This window comes from Geospiza fortis, unplaced genomic scaffold, assembly GCF_000277835.1.
Source record: "Geospiza fortis unplaced genomic scaffold, GeoFor_1.0 scaffold255, whole genome shotgun sequence".
NCBI classification, from domain to species: domain Eukaryota; kingdom Metazoa; phylum Chordata; class Aves; order Passeriformes; family Thraupidae; genus Geospiza; species Geospiza fortis.
Window position 1 is genome coordinate 222,714 of NW_005054497.1, and position 19,920 is coordinate 242,633.

At 40.5% G+C, this 19,920-nt stretch overlaps 1 protein-coding gene across 1 annotated transcript in view; it reads left to right on the forward strand.

Moving 5' to 3' along the window:
* ELMO1 (engulfment and cell motility 1) overlaps positions 1-19,920 on the forward strand; it is a 300,985-nt gene that overhangs the window by 54,823 nt on the left and 226,242 nt on the right. The window contains exons 3-5 of the mRNA XM_005428655.2: positions 5,636-5,676; positions 6,607-6,679; positions 19,316-19,366. Of these exons, the coding sequence (XP_005428712.1) occupies positions 5,636-5,676; positions 6,607-6,679; positions 19,316-19,366 (165 nt within the window). The remainder of the gene's footprint in view (positions 1-5,635; positions 5,677-6,606; positions 6,680-19,315; positions 19,367-19,920) is intronic.

Consider the following 19,920-nt stretch of genomic DNA (forward strand, 5'->3'; position numbering starts at 1 on the left):
GAGTGAAGGGAGAGAGGACACAAAGACCTGGGTTTCCCTAAGTCTCATGCACCCTGTGGAACTCCCTAGTGCTTAATTTATACCAAGGTGTTGCCGCTGACATGTTAAAACTGTCACCTTAAGAGCTGTGAACTGAGCTGATAAAAGCTCTCCCCCATCAGCAGCAGCTGCACTTGTTGAGGGTTTTGCCTGTTGGCTCTGACGTGTGAATGTTTCCAGCCCTGGGCTGTGTTGCTGCACTGCACAAGTGTGTGGTGTTGGCCTGGCCTTGGCTGGGTTTTATGGTCTTTTTCACTGTAGCATTGTGGATTCGCTGTTCTTCAGGCATTCACTCTCTGGGGTTCTCCCCTGGGTTAGAGAAATCCTCCCTTTCATCTTTTACAGATGCCCGATAATAAGTTAACAAGTCTGGTCTCGCCAGTATTCCATTGCATGGAATGGTGTTGATTCCCAGAATGTTTCAGTGCAGGTTGAGAAGGCTGAAGCCCAAAGCACTGCAGAATCTCCCCCTTTCAAAAGACCTTGTCTCTTACACCACAGGAAACCAGTGTTGAATCATGGATGCAAGAGTCCTTGTATCTGGTGTTTGCCACCAGTCCACTGTGGACCCTGGTGCATGACAGTAACAGGTAAAGCCTCCACTGATTGTGAAAAGAGGTGTTTTTCCGCTTTTAAATAGCCATAAAAATTACTTTAGCACTGAAAGATTTATTAGTGTCATAATAGCATTAATTATAAGACAGAATGTTGTATTTACTGACTAGAAGTTCTGTTTTTTGACAGGTGCACAGATCAGCAACTGAATTCTTTTCCTTAACGCTGTTTCGCACTAACAGATGTGCTGCATCTGTTATTTTTTTCTGTGTTAGGCTTAAAGACAGCAGAGTTAAGGGTTTTCTTGTTACTTCTGTAGTTAAAAGGTGTCAGACAGGGAGAGGGATATCCCAGTCATTGTCCCAGAAAAAACAAGCAGAACCTAACAAACCAACCTAAGCAAATAGAAAAAGCAATGAATCTCTTTCAGTCATGTGGAAAGGAAAGATATTCAGACTTGGCCTAAAACCAACCTGTCTACAATTTCCTGGTATTGCAGAAAGTATATCAGAACTGCACATGTAACACAGGTTTCTACCTAGATTTAGGCTTCTGTCCTCTTTACTGTTCACACATACACACACACACACATACACACACACGCACACTCACTGTTTGATTTGGAAGTGCTTTAAACCCAAATTGGAGTACTACTGGTGGTTTGAACAGGACCTAGAGCTTGGTCAGCATTGATATATTGGACATTCTTTGCTTACTTCTGCTCATGCCATGATTTCTCTCGAACAAAACAGGGGTCTGGACTGACCTGGCTCACAGTCTTGCACACCTGTGCTTAGTTCTTCCTGGTGACTGGTTCCCTGTGAGTTCTCCATGGGGGTAGGCATGAAAGGATGAAACTGGTGAGGAAATTGGAGTGGGAAGTCTCAGTCTGTGCTCTCCAAGTTACTTTGGAAGTGCTACCAAGTAGCAAGGGTGCAGCACAGGTAGCAAGGGCAGGTACTCAAGAAGACTGAGTTCAGGATCTGCGTGCATCCCAGCACACAGAACCTGGAGACACAACTGAGATATGTGCAGGTGAGCTCAGAACTGGTGACCTGCATGAGGGTCATGCCTGAATCTTGGACATCTGTGCTAAGCAGTCAATGCAGATAGAGCTTTACCAGGTGCGCAAATTCACATTGGCTGTAGTGCTGCCTGTGCTCTGTGTCATTGTCAGGATTCTCCCCTTGTGTGCAGATCTGTAAGTCATGCAGCTGAAATGCCCCAATGTCACTTAACTTCAGCTGTCAATTTAATACCTGCCCCAGGAAAATACTTTTATTCTAACCAATGTGTTCAGTGCAGATACTGTGATAAGTTAGCTGAATGTGTTATCTCCTGTAGGGAGCACAAAGTTTGCTTTGATCTCTGTTATTTTGTACATTAAAGCAACAGCCTGATCTTCTTAGAGCTTTAAATGAGCATCTCAGCATGTGTAAAAGCTCACTTCATTTTTACAAGTCTAGGAGGAGACATAGACGCACAAAAAAAAAAAAAACCAAAAACACTAGCACAAAATACTCATTTCTATAAAGGAAAAACTTCAAAATATTATTGGACGGATTGTAAGAAATTCTTTGAAGTACATTGACTAATAAGGTAAATTTGACTTTTTGGAACTGTAAATGCAGCAAAGGTAAGTAAATTTCCATAAACAGAATTTTATTAAAATTAAGGTAACAAAAACTTCAAATCTATGCTCTTTGACATTTGGCAGATATTTAGAGCCAGGGGCAAGAGAAAAGAGACTTTGAATGGCCTGCCAAGTGGAATTTCTCTGTAGAGAGTGGAAATCGGCTTTTATCTCATTTTCCATGGTTAAAAAATGAAAAAAATATAATAGCTCCCTTTTCTTTGTTTCCTAGTAGTGCTGTGGTCCTATCCTTGCAGCAGACAGTCATGTCCTGACACCGGTACCCAAACACATTTCCGTGTCTCGCAGGCTGCGGCAGGATTCTGGGGGTGGCTGTAAGCCAGCTGGGAAGTGCAGCGGGAACTGGGCACTCACCCACCTGCCTGTCAGTCCCAGGGTTCTGCTGGCAAGGGGGCCTGGCTGTGCAGGCAGGGTGGCAGGGCTGCTGCTGCCAGCTCTGTGCTGCATGCCAGAGTGTCCCTGCAGCAGCCTCCTGCCAACCCGCCTCCGCCTGGGAGAGGGCACCCAGGGAGTCATGGCAGCCCTTGCCTGCTGCAGGGACACCCCTCTTGTGAACAATGTGCTGGTGGCAATTTATCTCCCAGCTAGGGAAGGGGAAGGAATTTTTTCTGGAGACTTACATGTAGGGGGAATGCAGCCCAAGGGATTATTAGGAGCAGCAGCTTATTGGTAGTACTTATTATTACTTCTTGCTGTGGTGGTATTTATTTTAAATTTATCAATTTGTAAAGAGTTATCAAATTGCTAATTGCAAACTCTGTGTCCCAGAGGAGTTCCACTTTTTTTTCATCTTGTTGCTTCTTTCATCATGGGCTGTGCTTACTCACATCAGTGCTGTAGCAGTTGTGCCACAGGAGGACCAAGCTGTACTATGAGAGGCTGGCTGTGTAAATAATTTTTATTATTGAGGATCCATTTGCTTTTTCTTTTAGCTGTACTTTACAGGTTCTAATTGATTTGTTGCAGGGTTTTTTTGTGAGTTTTTTTGTCCAAGTTTTTAGTTTCAGATTTTGTCATATAACAATGCAAAGGTGGTGTAGAATAGGCAAAGGGGGTAGGAGGTGAATGGGATTGACAAAGAACATAAAAGTTAATGGTATAGAGAACTTAAAAGTATCAAAATAATGATTTTAAAAGTAATTTAATACAGCCTTCGGAGTATTTATATTATTCCTATTTTAGGTTGTTAAATTGGTTTTTTGTCACTTTCTAATGGGAAACTATAGATCCTATGGGAAATAATGAGAAGGGAAAGCAGTACTCCTTTTGTCCTCTGTGATATTGAATCTGCTAGCTGGTTTCTGTTTACTTTGTAAAGGGAATTAATAACCCAGATACAATTTTGTCAAAATATGGAAATATCAGAACAGGACCTACAGCAGCATCCTGAGGGATGAAGGGGATGCAGCATGCAGAGCTGTGCACTCTGATTGGCAGCAGTTTGCCTACAGGCTGGCCCATGAGTGCTGAAAGGCAAACTGAACTTATCTAGCTCCAGACAAAATTGTGCTCCTCCCTCTGTCCCTGCACAATTTTTTTTTCTATTTTGTTTTTGGTGGTTGTTATTTCTTAAAAGGTAGAGGAAAGAAAGCAGTTGGAAGCTGGGATTGCTCTTACAGGATAGCAGAAGCTGAAAAAACCCTCAGAGAGGAGGACAGCAGGTCAAAGTAGCTGTACACAAGTGACACAGTAATCCAGACTGAGAAATTGATCAGTCCAAAAAAACTGGGGTAAAACCCCACTTTTTCTGTCTGGTGTGACCTGCCTGTTCTGCTCCACAGCCTGGCTGCAGCTATGCAAAAAACTGAGGCAGTGCAACAGAGAAGCTGCTGTGGAGAAGGGACCTGTTCCTGCTGCAGAATGGAGCTGTTTCCCTCTTCTGCCTTTTCTCCCGTGTGCTGCTGGTGTTTGCTACTCATTTAGGTACATAGCCAGGCAGATGAGGAAATCAGTCCTGGGGAAAATTATTTCCCCCCCTTTCCCCTCTTCTCCTGGGTCAGCTTTTAGTTTGATTAACTGCCCTGGTGTGGATCATCTTGGGTGGTCATGTGAAAACAGAAATGGCAGGGAAAGAAGAAGGAAGGAAACCAAGGACTGAGGCAATATGGTAAGCAGGAACAGAATCCTTTCTGCAGGTGCTTTCATTCCTGTCTGGTTAAAATGGTCTTGTGTAATGTTTCTGCCTGTTTATTAACTGGCTTAGTTGACTGGACTGTTGAAATAATAAATCCTTCTCTGATCCTGACCTGGCCAAGGAGTCCTCTCTCTGGCTTTCTGTCTGTGCAGTGGTGAAGCACAGAAAACAAATTCAAGGGAAAAATATTTTTTCCTTCACATAACATGCCCTGATACTGAGTTAACTTTTCCACTAATCATTTCCTATAAAAATTAAAAGTAAAAAGCTTATTTTGACAATAGTGTTGAATTAATTGGGTGGGTTTATGGTGAGTTTTCTGTATTTGTTTGTTTCCTCTTTAGTAATTCAGTGAACTCTTATTAGTGGAAGTAACTAGAGAGGTGGATCCTATGGTGTTTAGGTGATTTGGGAAGTTTTTGTGAAGCAACAGATATAAGTGACATTGTGTGGTCACCCAATATTGGGGGGAAAAGGCTCAGTAGTCACTCAGCTGGTAAAATTTGGCATGTTTTTTTCTGCCATGCAATTTCATCTATGGTTTAGGACATAAAAGGGCATTTGCTATTAGCCAGAAGTATTCTAAAAACACTTGTGTGTGCACCCTGTGTTTACAACCATGTTCAAAGCATTGCAACATCAACAGGCTAGACTGTTTTCTTCTTTTCTATTTTGGGACCCAAAGCAGGGGAGCTGTTTTGAGCCAGTCCAAATGCTCCTGTGCTCACAGATGTAGAAAATAAAGCAGAACTGAGACATCTGGGATTCTAACACCTTCCAGGTAGTGTTTTGTCAGACGGGAACCTGCACGTGTGCACTTAAGAGAGAGGATTAGTGTCATCATATGACCATCTCTGAAAGGAACAAAAGAAGGTTTAAAATTATTGAATGACTCCTGGTTTCAGATGTCATTCCTGGAAAATGCTGGTGTTGATATCTAAATCTTCTGTTTCTGTTGGGTAATGAGATACAGTGTACACAAAAGAGCCTTTTGATTTCTCAGTTGAAAAACTGAGTCTATGTTATATGGGCTAAGGTTGGCAAAAATAATGGATAATGTCATAATGCATATGTCTAGAATTGCTATCTTTATACCTTTATGAGATCAAAACAGCAGAAAATTTTGGGATCCTTTCACACTCGACATTAAATAAATAATGAAATGTTACTAGTTTTGTTTTTTACATTTACTGGCTTTGGAATCACATTCTAAGAACTCAGAGTTATTTTTCTTTCTTTTTTTCATTTACCAGAAAAAGCCACTGTCCTCGATAATAAAAGAAGTCTGTGATGGGTAAGTTCTGCTGTATAGTACATACTAGATACAGTGCTTTTTCAAGTATTAAACCAACAAGGAGATAATTTTTTCCAAAGAAAATCTAGATATCCTGTATGACTAGTCATAGTTTCTTAAATATTTTGTGTTAGTTTCAAATTTTGAATTTGCAGTGCATTTTGGATCAATTGCTTGCAAGATGAGGCTCCTAACAAAGCAGCTCCATCAAGGGGGTGACTCTCATTTTGACTGCTTACTTCCTTTCTGCACAGAGATGCATTATGCATTTTGCATTTTTGCAGTTTTTGTCATGGTCCCTGCTGTTCATGGGTTAAGGGACTAAAGCACTGCCTCTGGATCTGAATTTTGAGCACTGAGTCCAGTGGGTGCTGTAAGCTGGTCCAGTTGATGTGACTGTTTACATGAAACTGAAATGTTAATTGCAAAATCTGTATTATAGACTAATAATTGGCTAAGACAAATACCTTGATTTAAGTTTAACAGATTAATCAAAAAACTGTTTCAAGCAAGTGCTACCACACAGGAGAAACTAGCTATATTCATCAAATTGCTGCTGAGCTAAGAAGGTGATCTTTTATGCCTAATGTAATATATCAACTTAATACTATATCCACTGTGTATTGTATAAGCTAGCATAAACTTCTGGTACTGTACTTTTTTTTCTTTTGGTCAATTTTATTGACTTAGTGGTCTTGCTTACTGCAAAAAAAGATCACTAGGATGTATTTGTACTGAGGTTTTCCTTTTGTAAGCATGTTTTAGCTTAAACTTTGGAACTCATCATTGAAAGCTATGGAAAACTTTGAGAAGTATGAGAAATACATGGGAATGACAGACGCTTGTTTGGTCATGCTAAAATTATGTAAAGGGTACTTTTTGAATTACTAAGGTTTCATTTTGTGATTAATTTATTTTCATATTTCTAAGGTGGTCTCTTGCAAATCATGACCAATTTGCACTGCAGCATGCTGAAAATTCTAATTTCTACATCACCGAGAAGGTGGGTAAATTGTTCAATGCAATTCTTGCATAGCCTATAAAAATATTTGCCACAGTCATTTCTTTTAAATTAAAGTATATGAAAATATACTTTCCATAATGCAATGCCACTGAGAGGGTAGGTACTGCAACACCTGATTTAATGACTCTTTAATGATTTCTTCTGTTAGGAAAAGCAAATAAAAATCCAAATGTGCAAAGTTCTTCATGTCAGTTGAGTTTGAGACTTGAGCACTGAGCCCTTCAACTTTGGTATTCTTGTGTGTTTAGTATTCTCCTAACAAGTGGTGTACAGGAAACTGAAATATTTAAAACATGAAGGGCTCTTTGAAGTGTGAGGAACCTTCAGTGCATGTCACTTTACTTTTTGGCTGAGCAGGTAGAAATAAGTTTCAGTGACTGTGTAATATTTCCTACTTGCTCCTGCCTGCTGTCTTGTCCTTACCCAGTTCTGTAAGTTCTGTTGGCTTACTTTTCCTTGTCCCCATTTAGTGTGGTAATAGGTGATTCATCAAGCGATGCAATGATTTCAGCACAGAGTAATGAAAAGGCTATAGCTGTAATAAAAATGGAATGTCTAGTATAAATATATGGGACATGCTCAAGTGAATGGGACCAAGTAGAACATTCATTCCTAGCATTACTGGTAAAATTGCTCAAATTACAAAATAAAGATTATTTGGAAGAGTGTACGTCTAGTACTGCAGAGGTACAATTTCTAAGCAATGGCTCAAGGACACTGTTTAAAACCTGCTGAAGTCCACATGCAAATTCCCTAATCTCGGTGGATTCTGAGCTAAAAAGACCTGAGCTTAACTGCATAGATATAGATGCCTCTTGCTCACCTTGTTATCAGTTTAGTTTGGCTTGCTCTGAAGTGGAGACATGTCTTGGTTTTGTTTTGCATTTTGCAGTTCTTTAGGGTTAGCTAATATGACTGAGACATGAACTAAGTTTTCTCTTGCTGTAATTCATACCCACACCCAAGAAATAAAGGAAATTTAGGAACTTAATTAAGCATTTGGGAAGACTAAATTTAACAAGACAGCAAGAACAGTTGCTCGTAAGATAGTGCTGGTTTTGTTTTGGTTATTTTTTTTCCTGGGCTGTTTTGTTTAGTTTTATTTTTGTTTGTTAATTTTGGTGTTTTTTTAATAGACCAGTTTCAGTTTTTCATTTAGCTACTTGCCGGCCTGGACAATCTTCTCAATATGTCCCCTTTTTTTCCTTTTTTTTTTTTTTTGGGTCTTCCACTTTTTTTGCTTGTATGTTGTTTTGGGGTTTTTTTCCTCTCCTTTCTTTTCAAGTTTCAGTTGACAGACACTTCAAAGGCCACTACAAGGAAACCTGTTGAAGTAATTACTGACTTCTGTGTTTTGCCTCCACCAAATTAAATAGTGAGATTGTTCTGCTAATTGCCCTCAATGGAGACACAATGTTTACCAATAAAGCAGTCACAATTGAATTTGCCTGTTGGTGTTTAAACTCTGTGCAGTGAGTATTTCCAAGAAGTAGCGATTGAGTGAATACTTCATCTTTTTCAAGGTCTTTGTCCTGATGCAATTGGAGGGATATTTCAGGCTTTATCTCCACCTTTGGTGGATAGGATTCTGCAGCTTTGGAGAAATCTTTTCTGTTCCACATAAAAGAGAGCCTGATGGTTTTTGGCTGCCTTTAACTTGCAATAAGGATGGAAAATTATGGTCTTCTAGGACATTTTGGATTGTACTGTAGAGAGGACTTTGAGTTTGTTTATTCCCTACTGGAAGTATGCAGAGTGTCTGACTCTGAGTCACATAAATAAGAGAGAAGAGCTCTAAATGCCACTAGAATTACTCAGATGTCTGTGACTTTCATTAGATATTGTTCACTGTTTATAGCTGGTTGTTGGATAGTGGCTGTGAAGAGAGGCTTATATAGGCCATCACCCCTTCCACATACTTTCCCTCATTTGTGTTCAGTAGGATATTGTTCTGTCTGAATTAAAACATGAAAATCACCAGGCATGAGGAAAAACACATGCACTTCAAGGAAGCTACAACACTTAATTGTTAAAATCCACATTGCTTTAATCTTAGTTTTACTAATGGATATGAGCAGAGCATTTTTTGTGGCAGTGACAGCTTCTTATAAGAAGTATTTTTCACAGCTCTTAAAGATGAATTGTGTGACTGTATGTATGCAGATAACATTATCTATAGGTCATGTTTCTGCAGAGACTGCCTTCCTCTTTAAAATATCACTATGTTTAAAGTTACCAGAAAAAAAAGCAATTAGTGAATTCTTGCACACAGAAGCAAGAAGCTTTGAAGTGAAAATGTCCAAATGTTACATGGCTTACAAGTGTAGTTCTGTTTTTGGTGGCAAACAGCCCATCTGTGTTTTGGCTGTCATATACAGAACTCTTTATCTTTCGTAGCTGGACCTATATCTCCCAATTATACCATGCATAAATAAAAACAACACCCAAGCAGTTCTGTCTCTTAAATTATTTATGTTTTGGCTGTATTATTTGGAAAAATGCCTCTGTAGATATAGCAATAACTCCTTCAGGCAGCGCAAGTGAGGTCTTTTAACACATTTTGATTCAGCCAGGGTTTCTACTAGAGATAGGGCTTATCACAGCAGATCTAGTTTTGGCTGCTGCCCCTGGGGTCATGGTATGGCTATATCTGTGCCCCTGAAACTGCAATGAAAATTATTAATTATGTCTTTTAGTATTTTTTTCCAAAAATGAGAGAAATAAAAGAAGAGGGTATGTAGACAAGAAAAGCAAGCACTCACAGTGCCTGAGCTAAAATCTCTCTGATCTACTCATCTCAAAGTGTTTGATTTTTAATTAATTTTTAATGTTAATAGGTGTGTGTGTTTTTGTAAAGGCTTTGCTTATCACAAAGGAGCATTTGTCTGGTAGGTCAAACTTCTAAAAGCCTGACTTCTGAGTCGGGATGTTATCATGCTAGATACTACAAGATAAGAGTAAATAAGTCACCTTTTACTTCAGTCTATCCAGGCTGTACCTGAACTAGATGCTTGTGTACACCAGGTGCAATGACTGAGGAACACTATAGCCTGGGGGACCTCAGGTTTAGAAAAGAAAATGCTATATGAAGAGTAGAAAATGGCTGTATAATTTTGTGTGCTATGTGTGTTCCCTGGCTGACAACCACAGCTCAGATAATTGTTAGCTGTGTTCCTCTGCTGGCAGTATGAGCAGGGCAGGGACAGACATTTGAGTGGCTGATGCTGCACCTTGGTGGGTTTGGCTGGTCCCTCATCACTGCTCACCCTTGACCTTGCAGACCATGGCCAGCTCTGGATCCATTTGTAGATCCTGTGTTTGCCTGGGGAAGGATGGTGTTCAAGCTGGTTTCACTGCTGGAGGCAGAATGTGGTCACTCTTAACCCTCCGCCTGAGCAAATCTCAGAAATGAAGGGTTGGCTGCTGGTGCTGAGGGGTTTGTGAGCCAGCACTGAGCACGCAGAGATGACAACGGTGACATTTTTTTGTTATCTTTAAATACAAGGACATTTCATTCATCTTCATATTGAATACAACCCATTTTTATTGTCACAATTTTATTGTGTTTGTTCTTTTTCACATCTGATGCATCAGAAGACTTCCCATGGGTTTTTTCCCCTTCTTTCCTATCTCCTACATTTCTCTTTCATTCTTATTGCTTGAAGTGGAGGGGAGCAGACACTGAGTTTACTCCATTAGTTTTGGGAGACTTTTAATTCTGTTTTGCAAGAGCTGCTTCACCTTCCTTTGGTTGTAATTATTCAACTCTGTGGTGTGTTTGAAGATGGGACATCATTCTAACCCCATCTTCTCAGGGGTCGGAACCTGAGTGAAGTCCCTGGTGTTTGTTCTTTTTCAAAGGTGATTTTGCTCGTGACCTATTTTTTGCTGAACACAACCAGTAATTGTATATTCATGTGAAATTCCTCCATGCCTTTACAGGCTCCCTGTGTGGGAGTGTATGCAAATAACAGGACAAGAAATGAGCCATTTGTACAGTTGGGACTTTTTGAGTTTTTACGTTTTTCACATTTGTCTGTTTTCACTGATTAATTGAATTTCAGTGAGTTGTAAAAAAACATTCTTAATAATGAAGGTTTCTGATTCTTGAAGGACCTGGTGCTTCTTAAGCAACTGAGAATGAAAAGTAGCATGAGGAATGGGAACTGGAGAAATGTATTAAGAGAGCTGTTTCATTTTCCATTTTGCATCTCTCCTGATAATACTTTTATTAATAGTGCTACATAAATGGTAGATTGTAGGTTTGGTCTGGATCAGACCATGCCTGGTTTTTCTCTTTTCTCTGCCACTTATAAGACATGGCATTTCCCACATATTCACAAATTTCTTACTGTTTTGGGGCATCTGCACAGCCCTGCAGAAATTCCCTACAGTAAGGGCAGCACATGGCATCTGAGTGGCCATGCTCCTGCCTGCTTGATGGATGCTGGTAACACTGCCCTGTGGGCTCCAGTATAATCTTAGAGAGCACTAGTACATTTTTCAAGTGAACAGAAGTAAAACTTCAGTATCCACATACTAAATCACTTTCAGTCCTCCTTCATTCAGGCTGATTTCAAGAACACTGGTAATGGTTATCTTTCTTTTAGTTCTCTTAGTCTCTTTTTGTACAACTTTTGGTCTATATGAAATTTTCTAGAGAAAAGAATTATGCCCTGTCCACCTATTATACTTTCTGGCCCCAGCATAAACAGCTCAATTCTTCTGCTTGCTTCCTATTAAAATAATTGTTATGGCAATCTTCTGTTTAGCTCCTTAGTTCCATATCAAGGCTGATGAGATGGATCAAGTGGGGTGTTTTTTAAAAACATTTGTGTATATATTTTCCTGAATGAAGTTTGTAATTTTGCCTCACAATTAATCACTAGGGACGAAAAACTCTAAAAACGTTCAGCTTTCAGTTAGAGCAATTGAAGATAAGTACGGCATACCAGGGACACAGTACAATTGTTTGGGTTCAGCTGATGGCAAACAGTTCTTTGTAAGATTTGGCCTAGAGGAAAATATTCTTTAATTCATCTTTATGCTTAGAGAATAACCTATCTGGATGGGTAGTTTTCCAAAGTGCAATGAACAGACATAACAGGTCACCACTGAAAGAGGATGGTTCTGATTTCTTCTCCCCTTCCTCAGAAGATCCTGACACTTAATTTTGGGTTTTTTTTGTTTTTTTTTTTTTTTTTTTTTGTTTTTTTTTTTTTTTTTGTTTTTTTTTTTTTTTTTTTTAATAATTTTTGAAGTTGGTGGCAAGGAGGGGATCATTTTGTGCCACTTCAATTTATTAAATTTGCTTAGTGTAAAGGCTGCTTGATCTGATGCAGGGATGAGGCAGGACTTGAATCATGTCCAGGAATAGCCTGTACACAAGAAAGAAGTAAAGGAAAGGTAGGAAGAGGAATGGAACTTTGCTTTTTTTAACAGCTTTTTTGCTGCTCTCTGGTAGCAAACTGGGCAACTGTGCTTTGATTTGGCAAAAATGAGCCACACTGTGAGCCACAGCCTGGGCGTCAGTATTCATTTATTCTCTAAGCATCTGCTTAAGGAGCCATTGCTGCTGTGCTGACCCTCAGTGGTGCTATGAGTGAATGTGGTGGGTAACCTATGCTGAAGAGCTGACTTCAGTTTGATAATCCTTACTTGGGTTAGGTGGGTTTTTGTTCTTGTTTTTTTTTGTATCCATACCAGCCCTGCTCTGATTTCTCCACATCATCATACTAATAATAGTATCAACACAGCTAAGTCAGTCATTTCCTGATGTTTATTTTTCAGGGTGCAGCTCTTCTGTTGAAATTTATCAGAGGACGATAGGGCTGCTTGTCTTGGGCCCACCCCTTCCCTGTGGCTGGTACAACTGTGCTGTGTGTCTGTGTGGTTGCTTGAATTGGGGAACTGATCCAAGTTAAAAATAACTCGTGTGTAACTTCTTTCAATGTGTCAGAAGGATGTCTGCCCAAAGTGTAATACCACTGCTGCTCTGCAGAACAAGTGGTGCCTGGTAATGCTGTCCTTGCAGATTGCTCCACTTGCAGATGGGTAAATCATGCAAAGTTTGGTCTTTTTCTTAGGATGTGGTTTAAGTGGCAGTCAAGTTGGGATTTCTGTGGGTTGCTGGAGAAATAGGTAGTTGAGCATTCTTTTTCTACTCTGTTTCTTCTTTCTCTTTGCCTCACTAACATCCTAGTGACTGCTGCTGGGTGGTGAATTTGTTCAAGTCACGGATCTGACAAAAGAAAACTCTGGAATACTTTTTGTTTTCCTTCTTTTTGTGAATGAAGGGGAGAGGAAGTGTTAACTTTTTAAGGTCAGGTGGCTGACTGTGTGGCTGTGTGGTGGTAGATCTGACATAAGGGAAGTGTTGGGGGCCCTTCAGGCACTGGAGGGATATGTGAAGAATTCTGCCTCTTGTAGGTTGTAGAATTGCACTGGCTAATGTACAGCCTGAAACTGCACCACTTGGTCTGACTTGGTTTATTTACCAGCTTCTGTAATTCTTGAATAGAAACAGGTAAAAAGCAGGCAGAAAACATTCTCTTTTTAGAAACTTCAGACAAACTGCTTATTTTTTTAAGGAAAATGTTATAATCATATCATAACACAAAAATCCAGAAGACATTGTCCCTTCTTTTCAATAGCTTCCCAGAAAAGAAATTTTATCACAAGCTTAATTGCATCAGTATTTCTTCTAAAACAGTACAGTTCTGTCATGCCAAGTAGTACAATGTAGGTAATTACCTGCATCACTTAGCTTACATCTTATTAAATATTTTGGTGACTAAAAATGAACTTAAGAAATCCCCTACCAAGTCAGCCAAATGAAATCCCATCTCATAGTCTGTCTCTAGCTCTAGCAGTAGCAAATGCTGTTCAGGGTAGTGATCTGATGATGACTTTCATTCTCTTTATGCCTCCTCAGTATTCACATTTGTGGTACTACCGATGTTGGAGGCTACACCTACACGTAGTCTATTTAATATCCTGCATAAAGGTGATGCCACTCTTTCATCTTTTCTTGAACCTCTGACAGCGAGCTTGAAGAGTTTACTGCCTTCTGAATGGAGAGGTGTATTTTCTATCTCCTTTAAACTGATGCCCTCTCAATTACATCACGTGCACCTAAGTTCTCATACTGCAGGGTTTCATAAAAACAGTTCTGCGTTCTGGTTATCCACTACAGTCTCTCCTGTGTCCTTTGTCCCTCCAAACTGAGGAGACCCTGCCTTTTGAGGCAGCTGCTGAAGCCCATTGGACAATTTCCTGTATGTGAGTACATGGAGTTCCTGTGCTGTGGCAGAGTGACGCCCTCTGTCCTGTTCCTGGTGCCACCTCTGGTGACACCCAGTGTTTACTGGATCCTGTAGCACGCTGAATCTGTCCTTTAAGGGAGATCTGCCAGCAAGAACTTTGCCTCTCTTTCCTGAGCAGTTAACTCAGTAATGAACTCTATAACTCTAATATTCTGTGTCATTTTGTCCTCATTTACAACTTGAACAAACTCATCCTTGTGGAAATGTAATGGAGTCATAAACTTAAAGAGTATTTCACAGCTCTAATTTTCCGTTGTTGTGTCCATTTGGAGGAAGGTGCAACAAAATAACAGCAGTAAGGAAATAGGGATGAATCTATTACTAAAGGTAATAAACACAAGAAGAATTTCAGATTTTTTGGCTTTTGTTGTCTGGGTTGATTAGAGAAGTCTGAAGAAAGCTGTGTGGTCAAGGTTAAAGAAGAGGCTGAGTGAGCTATAACCATGGGAACCAATGCTTCTAGGTCTTCCTCAAATATGTTAACAAAACATTCCGTTCCAACCAGTTAGAGTGAGCCGAATCTTGGAGCATTTTGCTGGGTATAACAGATCATTAAAATGATAAGACAAATGTGTAGCAAAGTAACCTATTTTACCTGATAAATTTTCCAGTGTCACTGCAGTAAAGCTCTGAATAAACAGCTTCACTCTTTTGATAGGATCTTTTTTTAAAGTGAATTTTCTTGCCTTCATCCCTCTGCATGGTTTGGTGGACTCTGGTAATTGCTTGAGGCCTGCTTTTGAGATGCAAGTCTCCTGCACGCGTTTTGGGCAATGCAGTCTATGGCACAGAAAAGCAGAGCTTTGAGACTAAGCAGAATCTGCTGGCAGATAGTCACAGAAACAGAATTGTTTAGGTTGGAAAGACCTTCTAAGATAATCAAGTCCAACCATTAACCTAGCACTGCCAAGTCTACCACTAAACTGTGTCCCCAAGTGCCACATCTTTTAAATGCTTCCAGGGACAGTGACTCAACTACTTCCCTGGTCAGACTGTTCCAGTGCTTGGCAACCCTTTCTGTGAAGAATTTTTTCTTGCTACTAAATCTAAAATGCCCCTGGTTCAACCTGAAGCCATTTCCTCTTATCCTATTAATTGTTACTTAAAAGAGACTGACCTCCACCTTGGTGAGCTCTGGGGACCACCACTGGTGACTAGATATAACCAACTGGATGTAACTCCACTTGTCATCACCCTTTGGGACTGGCAGTCAAACCAGGTTTTTACCCAACAATGCACCTGTCCGAGCCGTGAGCAGCCAATTTCTCCAGGAGAATGCTGTGGGAGACAGCGTCAAAAGCCTTACAAAAGTCCAGGTGAACAACATCCACAGCCTTTCCCTCATCTGCTGAGCAGTTCACTTTTGCATAGGAGACCAGATTGGTCAAGCAGGACTTGCCTTTCCTAAACCCCTTCTAGCTGGGCCTGATCATCTGGTTGTCCTGTATGTGCCTCATGATGTCACTCAAGGTGATCTGTTCTGTGACTTTCCCTGGCACTGGGGTCAGACTGACAGTCCTGTAGTTCCCCAGATTAAGTTCTAGTTGAGCTTTGGTCCTTCTAATTTTCTCGCTGCATAACCTCGCCGCACCCCAGTAGCCCTCCTGAGTGTGCTGCCCCTTCTTTCAAAGCTTGTAATCTCTCTTCTTTTTCCTTAGTTCCAGCCAAAGGTTTGTACTCAGCCAGGCTGGTGTTTCCCACTTTTTCTCTTGCCTTGGCCTACTTCTGTGCTTTTAAGATTTCCTTCCTGCAGGATACCCAGCCTTCCTCAACTCCTTTGACCCTCAGGACTGCCTCCCAATGGATTATGGGTTCTGTCAACCAGGCTCCCAAACGGGCACAAATCTCCCCTCCAGAATTCCAGGATAGCAGTTCTGCTGAGCTCCCTCCTTAGTTCTCTGAGAATGGAAAACTCTCTGACATGCAGGGCTACCCCACTGCCTCTCCTTCCTTGCTTCTCCTGCCCTCTGAAGAATTTATGGTCATTTAGGTTCATGTTGCTCCAGCTGGTGAAGTTAGAAGTCAGAGGGTCCTAAAATCTGAATGCAAGATGAACTTTCCAGGTGTCCCCTACTTCCTGCTGTGTTATGTTCTTTGTGTGTCTTCATGAAAGTATTTAGTCTGATTGAAATCTCATCTTGGGAATATTGCCTAGTCCATTAGAAAAAAATCATCCTGTGATATATTATTTCTTGCTAGATAAAATATTGCAGAGGGAGGTTATTTGTCTTTGATATAACTGCTGTCTTCGTCCTGGATAACATTTATAACAGATCTATTTTCCTGTTATGGAGTTTTTTAGGGACATTTTGGATAGTACCATTTCACTAGTTCCTTCACTGCTCAGGATTAAGCTTTTCTAATACAGATCAACACCATGAACAACATCTGTCAACTTCATCTCCACTTGAGAAACAGGTCAGGTATATCATGGAAGAGGGGTTTTTTTTTGGTTTTGCCCTGTTCTTGTCTTTTTTTTTTTTTTTAATTTGTCTACCATAGGTGGGGGTGAGTTCTGTCCTAAATAGCAAGAATGCCTTTAAGTATGACTGCCAACCAAAGCTGGGCTGCTATAATGATGTTCTGTTATCCTGGAAAAGAAATCCACAGGATGCTATCCTTAATACTAAGAGGATTAACTATGTGTAAATGTTGCAATTGAAATTAACTGGCATGCTGACTACTGCATCACACAGTTAATGTAGGAAAGCCTCTTGGTTTAATTGTACTCTTACATGCTGTTTCCTGGTATGTGATTAAGCCAATATTTAGAATGGGTAAACAAAATTATATTTTTTTAATTGCGTAACTGCTAACCTTTTTCAAATTTTGTTTAGCTTGCTGTGCTAGAGACTTTATGCTTTGAATACTTTCAGAGATAAGGCACGGGCAGTTTTCCTTAAGCTTTTTTCTAAACCAGGAGTTGAAGATGATCTCTCTCTCTTTCGTGATTGAATTTACAGTATAGGGCAGATATAGACACCTTGCTCTGAGCCAGACATGATGAAAGGTCCATGGGCTTGTGTGTTGTGGGCTCTGACAAGCATTACACCTTTGATTCTGAAAGCTTTGGTGTTTTAGATTCATCTTCATGATTAAACAGAAAGACTCCAAAGAAAATGTCCAGGGATGCTTTTAATTACTCTGTGTGTTCCTCTGTGTTTCCTCTGTTCCTCCTCTTGTCTCTGGAGATCACCATGCTTGTGCTATGCCCAGTACTTCTTGTTTTCAGTGTTTGCAGAGATGCATATTGAGGCCCAGATGAAGTGACTTGTCACAAACAAACCACAAACTCATTTGTATATCTGACTTGGTAGTTCACGTTAATTGCAGCAGGAAGCATGAGAAGCTAAGCCTAAATTTTTGCAGTCTAAAAATATAAGCCTCTCTGTGTGCTCTTATTTATGTTTAAGAACAGTCTACCTACAAGCTCCAATGTTTTTATAAATATGTCAGTGAACTTTAATTTCTGAATGTGATTAGTACAATTCAAGTTGCTTAAATCTTATTGATTTCCTGGCTTTCATGTTGTTGCATGCTGGGGTTTGCTGCCTTCCAAGTAAAACTGATGGAACCTTGTGTATGTGTACATGCAAAAGCTCTGGCCTAATGCAGCTGAAGTCCAGTAGCTTAGTCTAAGCTGCTGATAGAGGTAGATATAGCCTATGCTAATTGTCTGTCCCAAAGCAATTACTTTTCTTCAGCTCCACAAATCCAGGAGGTGGTAACAGTTTTAGCAACCACAACTGTTTGTGAAGTGAGTTTGTTTCAGCACTGATTGAGATTAAACCACACAAATGCACTATGGCCACTTCACACAGATTCCTTAGACATGATGAAATGTGGCTGGGTCTGGTGCTGTTCCACTACAAGTGGAGAAAATCTGGCACTTTGCTAGTGCTGTGGGAAGTCACCCAGTATTTAGCTGCTCACCCTTCTTTGCCCCTCTTTTGAGTGTAGCCTGGCTGGCCTCCCTGAGGCTGTTCTGGCAGGAGGAGACTGCTGAGGGCTGAGAAGAGTCGCTGCATATGCAGGCAAAGATGCTGTAAGAAGGCTTCTCTCTTGTAGCCCCTGTGTTGTCTGGCACTTCATTTATTTCAGTTAGAGTGAAGAAGTCTTTGTGGGTGGAGAGTGATCTTTGAGGTAGCTAGAACCAATCCCACAGATGACTTGGATACCAAGAATGAGACAATGTACTGGAGTTTTATTTTGGGACTGCTTGACCTGGTTTCAGGCAAGATTTATCTGGTTTTTAGCATTTTGGATTTGAGATGTATCAGAATGGGAACAAAAAAGATGTAATAAATTTGGGAAAAACTGACAGAGGAGAAATACACCTTCATATTTTTTCTTGGCTAAACACCAGTCTGCAGAAAGTCTGCAACGTGGTCTTCAGTACAAAATTAGCTCTTCTCTCTCAAACTGTTAGGGATTCCTCCAATTCCTCTGACAGATTAGAGTGTCAGCTCATGAACAACTACTGAACCATGACTGGCATTGTGACTGTGTGTTGTGCTGCACACAGTCAGTGCCTGTCAGCGTGTTCATTGCTGTAGGTACCTAATTCTCCTACCCTGTGGTGAATAGGAGGTAGTTGTTGAAAGAGGGGAAGCTTTGCACATGGGCTTTGACCACAAGGTTGTAAGGATGCTGTAAGTGTACACCATAGCTTACGCCACGGCTGTGTGAGCTTAACCAAAAGAAAATGTTAAATGACCTCTCTTTCTGACAGCTGGGCAAGGAGAAGGACTTATGGCATGTTTGAACTTTACTCTGCTAACAGGGATGCTTTTTTCACTTTGAGGGAGAATGCAAAGTCGTGGTGGCAGAGCTCAGTGGGTAGGTTCCAGTGGTTTAAGTCAGCATGTTCTTGTTATAGAAAATAAAGAGCCAGTGGGATGAATTCTAAATCCTGCAGATGCTTAATGACAGGTTTCTGCAAACTTACGAACTCCTCAAGTATGTACAATACCAGAGCCAGACACCATGGACAGCATATTTCAAGAAAATATTTAGAAGTTGCTAGTGGAAGCTAAACTTTGAAAAACATGAAGTCATTCTTGAAGGAGTTCAGGTTGGTTAAGTGTCATGTGAATTCAACCTATTTGTTGAAACTAATGTTATTTGCCTCAATGAGGAAAATAGATGCTAGCTTACATCTGAAAGAGGGAAGCTTTTGCACGCAGACAGGGAAAAGCACTGTTGCAAGTTTAGCATGACAGTCTGCTCAATGCATGTTTCATCTTTTTATGTAAGTCTTAAGTAAAATCTTTGGTTTTTTCTCTTTCAGAATCGTAATGAAATAAAAAATGGAGCCATCCTTCGATTAACAACATCTCCGGTGAGTCTGTGTTCTTCTCTTCTCGTCTCTTCTCTTCTTTCAAAGTGAAAATTCAATTAGTAAATACTTGTGAACTAATGTGTGTACTTTTAAGCTTTCTCCACAATGTATCCCACAATCCTTCAGGAGCAAAGGTTATGAGTTATAGAGGCAGGAATAATAACTCTGAGTGACATTTGGTGATACTGTTGGCAGAATTGGGTGGCTTTTTGTGTCTCACTTCCGCTGGGAACCGTTTTTACATACAAGATATCCCTGAGTCCCTGCTGACATTGCAGCCTCCCTCAAGTTGCTCTTTTTCTGCCTCAGAACTCAAAACCAGGAAGCCAGGAGGAAGGTCAGGGATTTGAATCATGGAGAGCTCTGGTGGGTGGCACAGGTCAGAGCTTTCCTGATCTCTTGGTTTTGTGTTGAGTGAGTAACAACCCTAATGTAGAGATTTTACTGGGGTTTCTTTGTTGTTGGCTTTTTTTCCCCCTACACCATCTCTTTGCCAGCTCCTAAAAAGCACAGCAGAGTTGCTGGTTGCCCTGTAATGGCTTTATTTTTTTCTT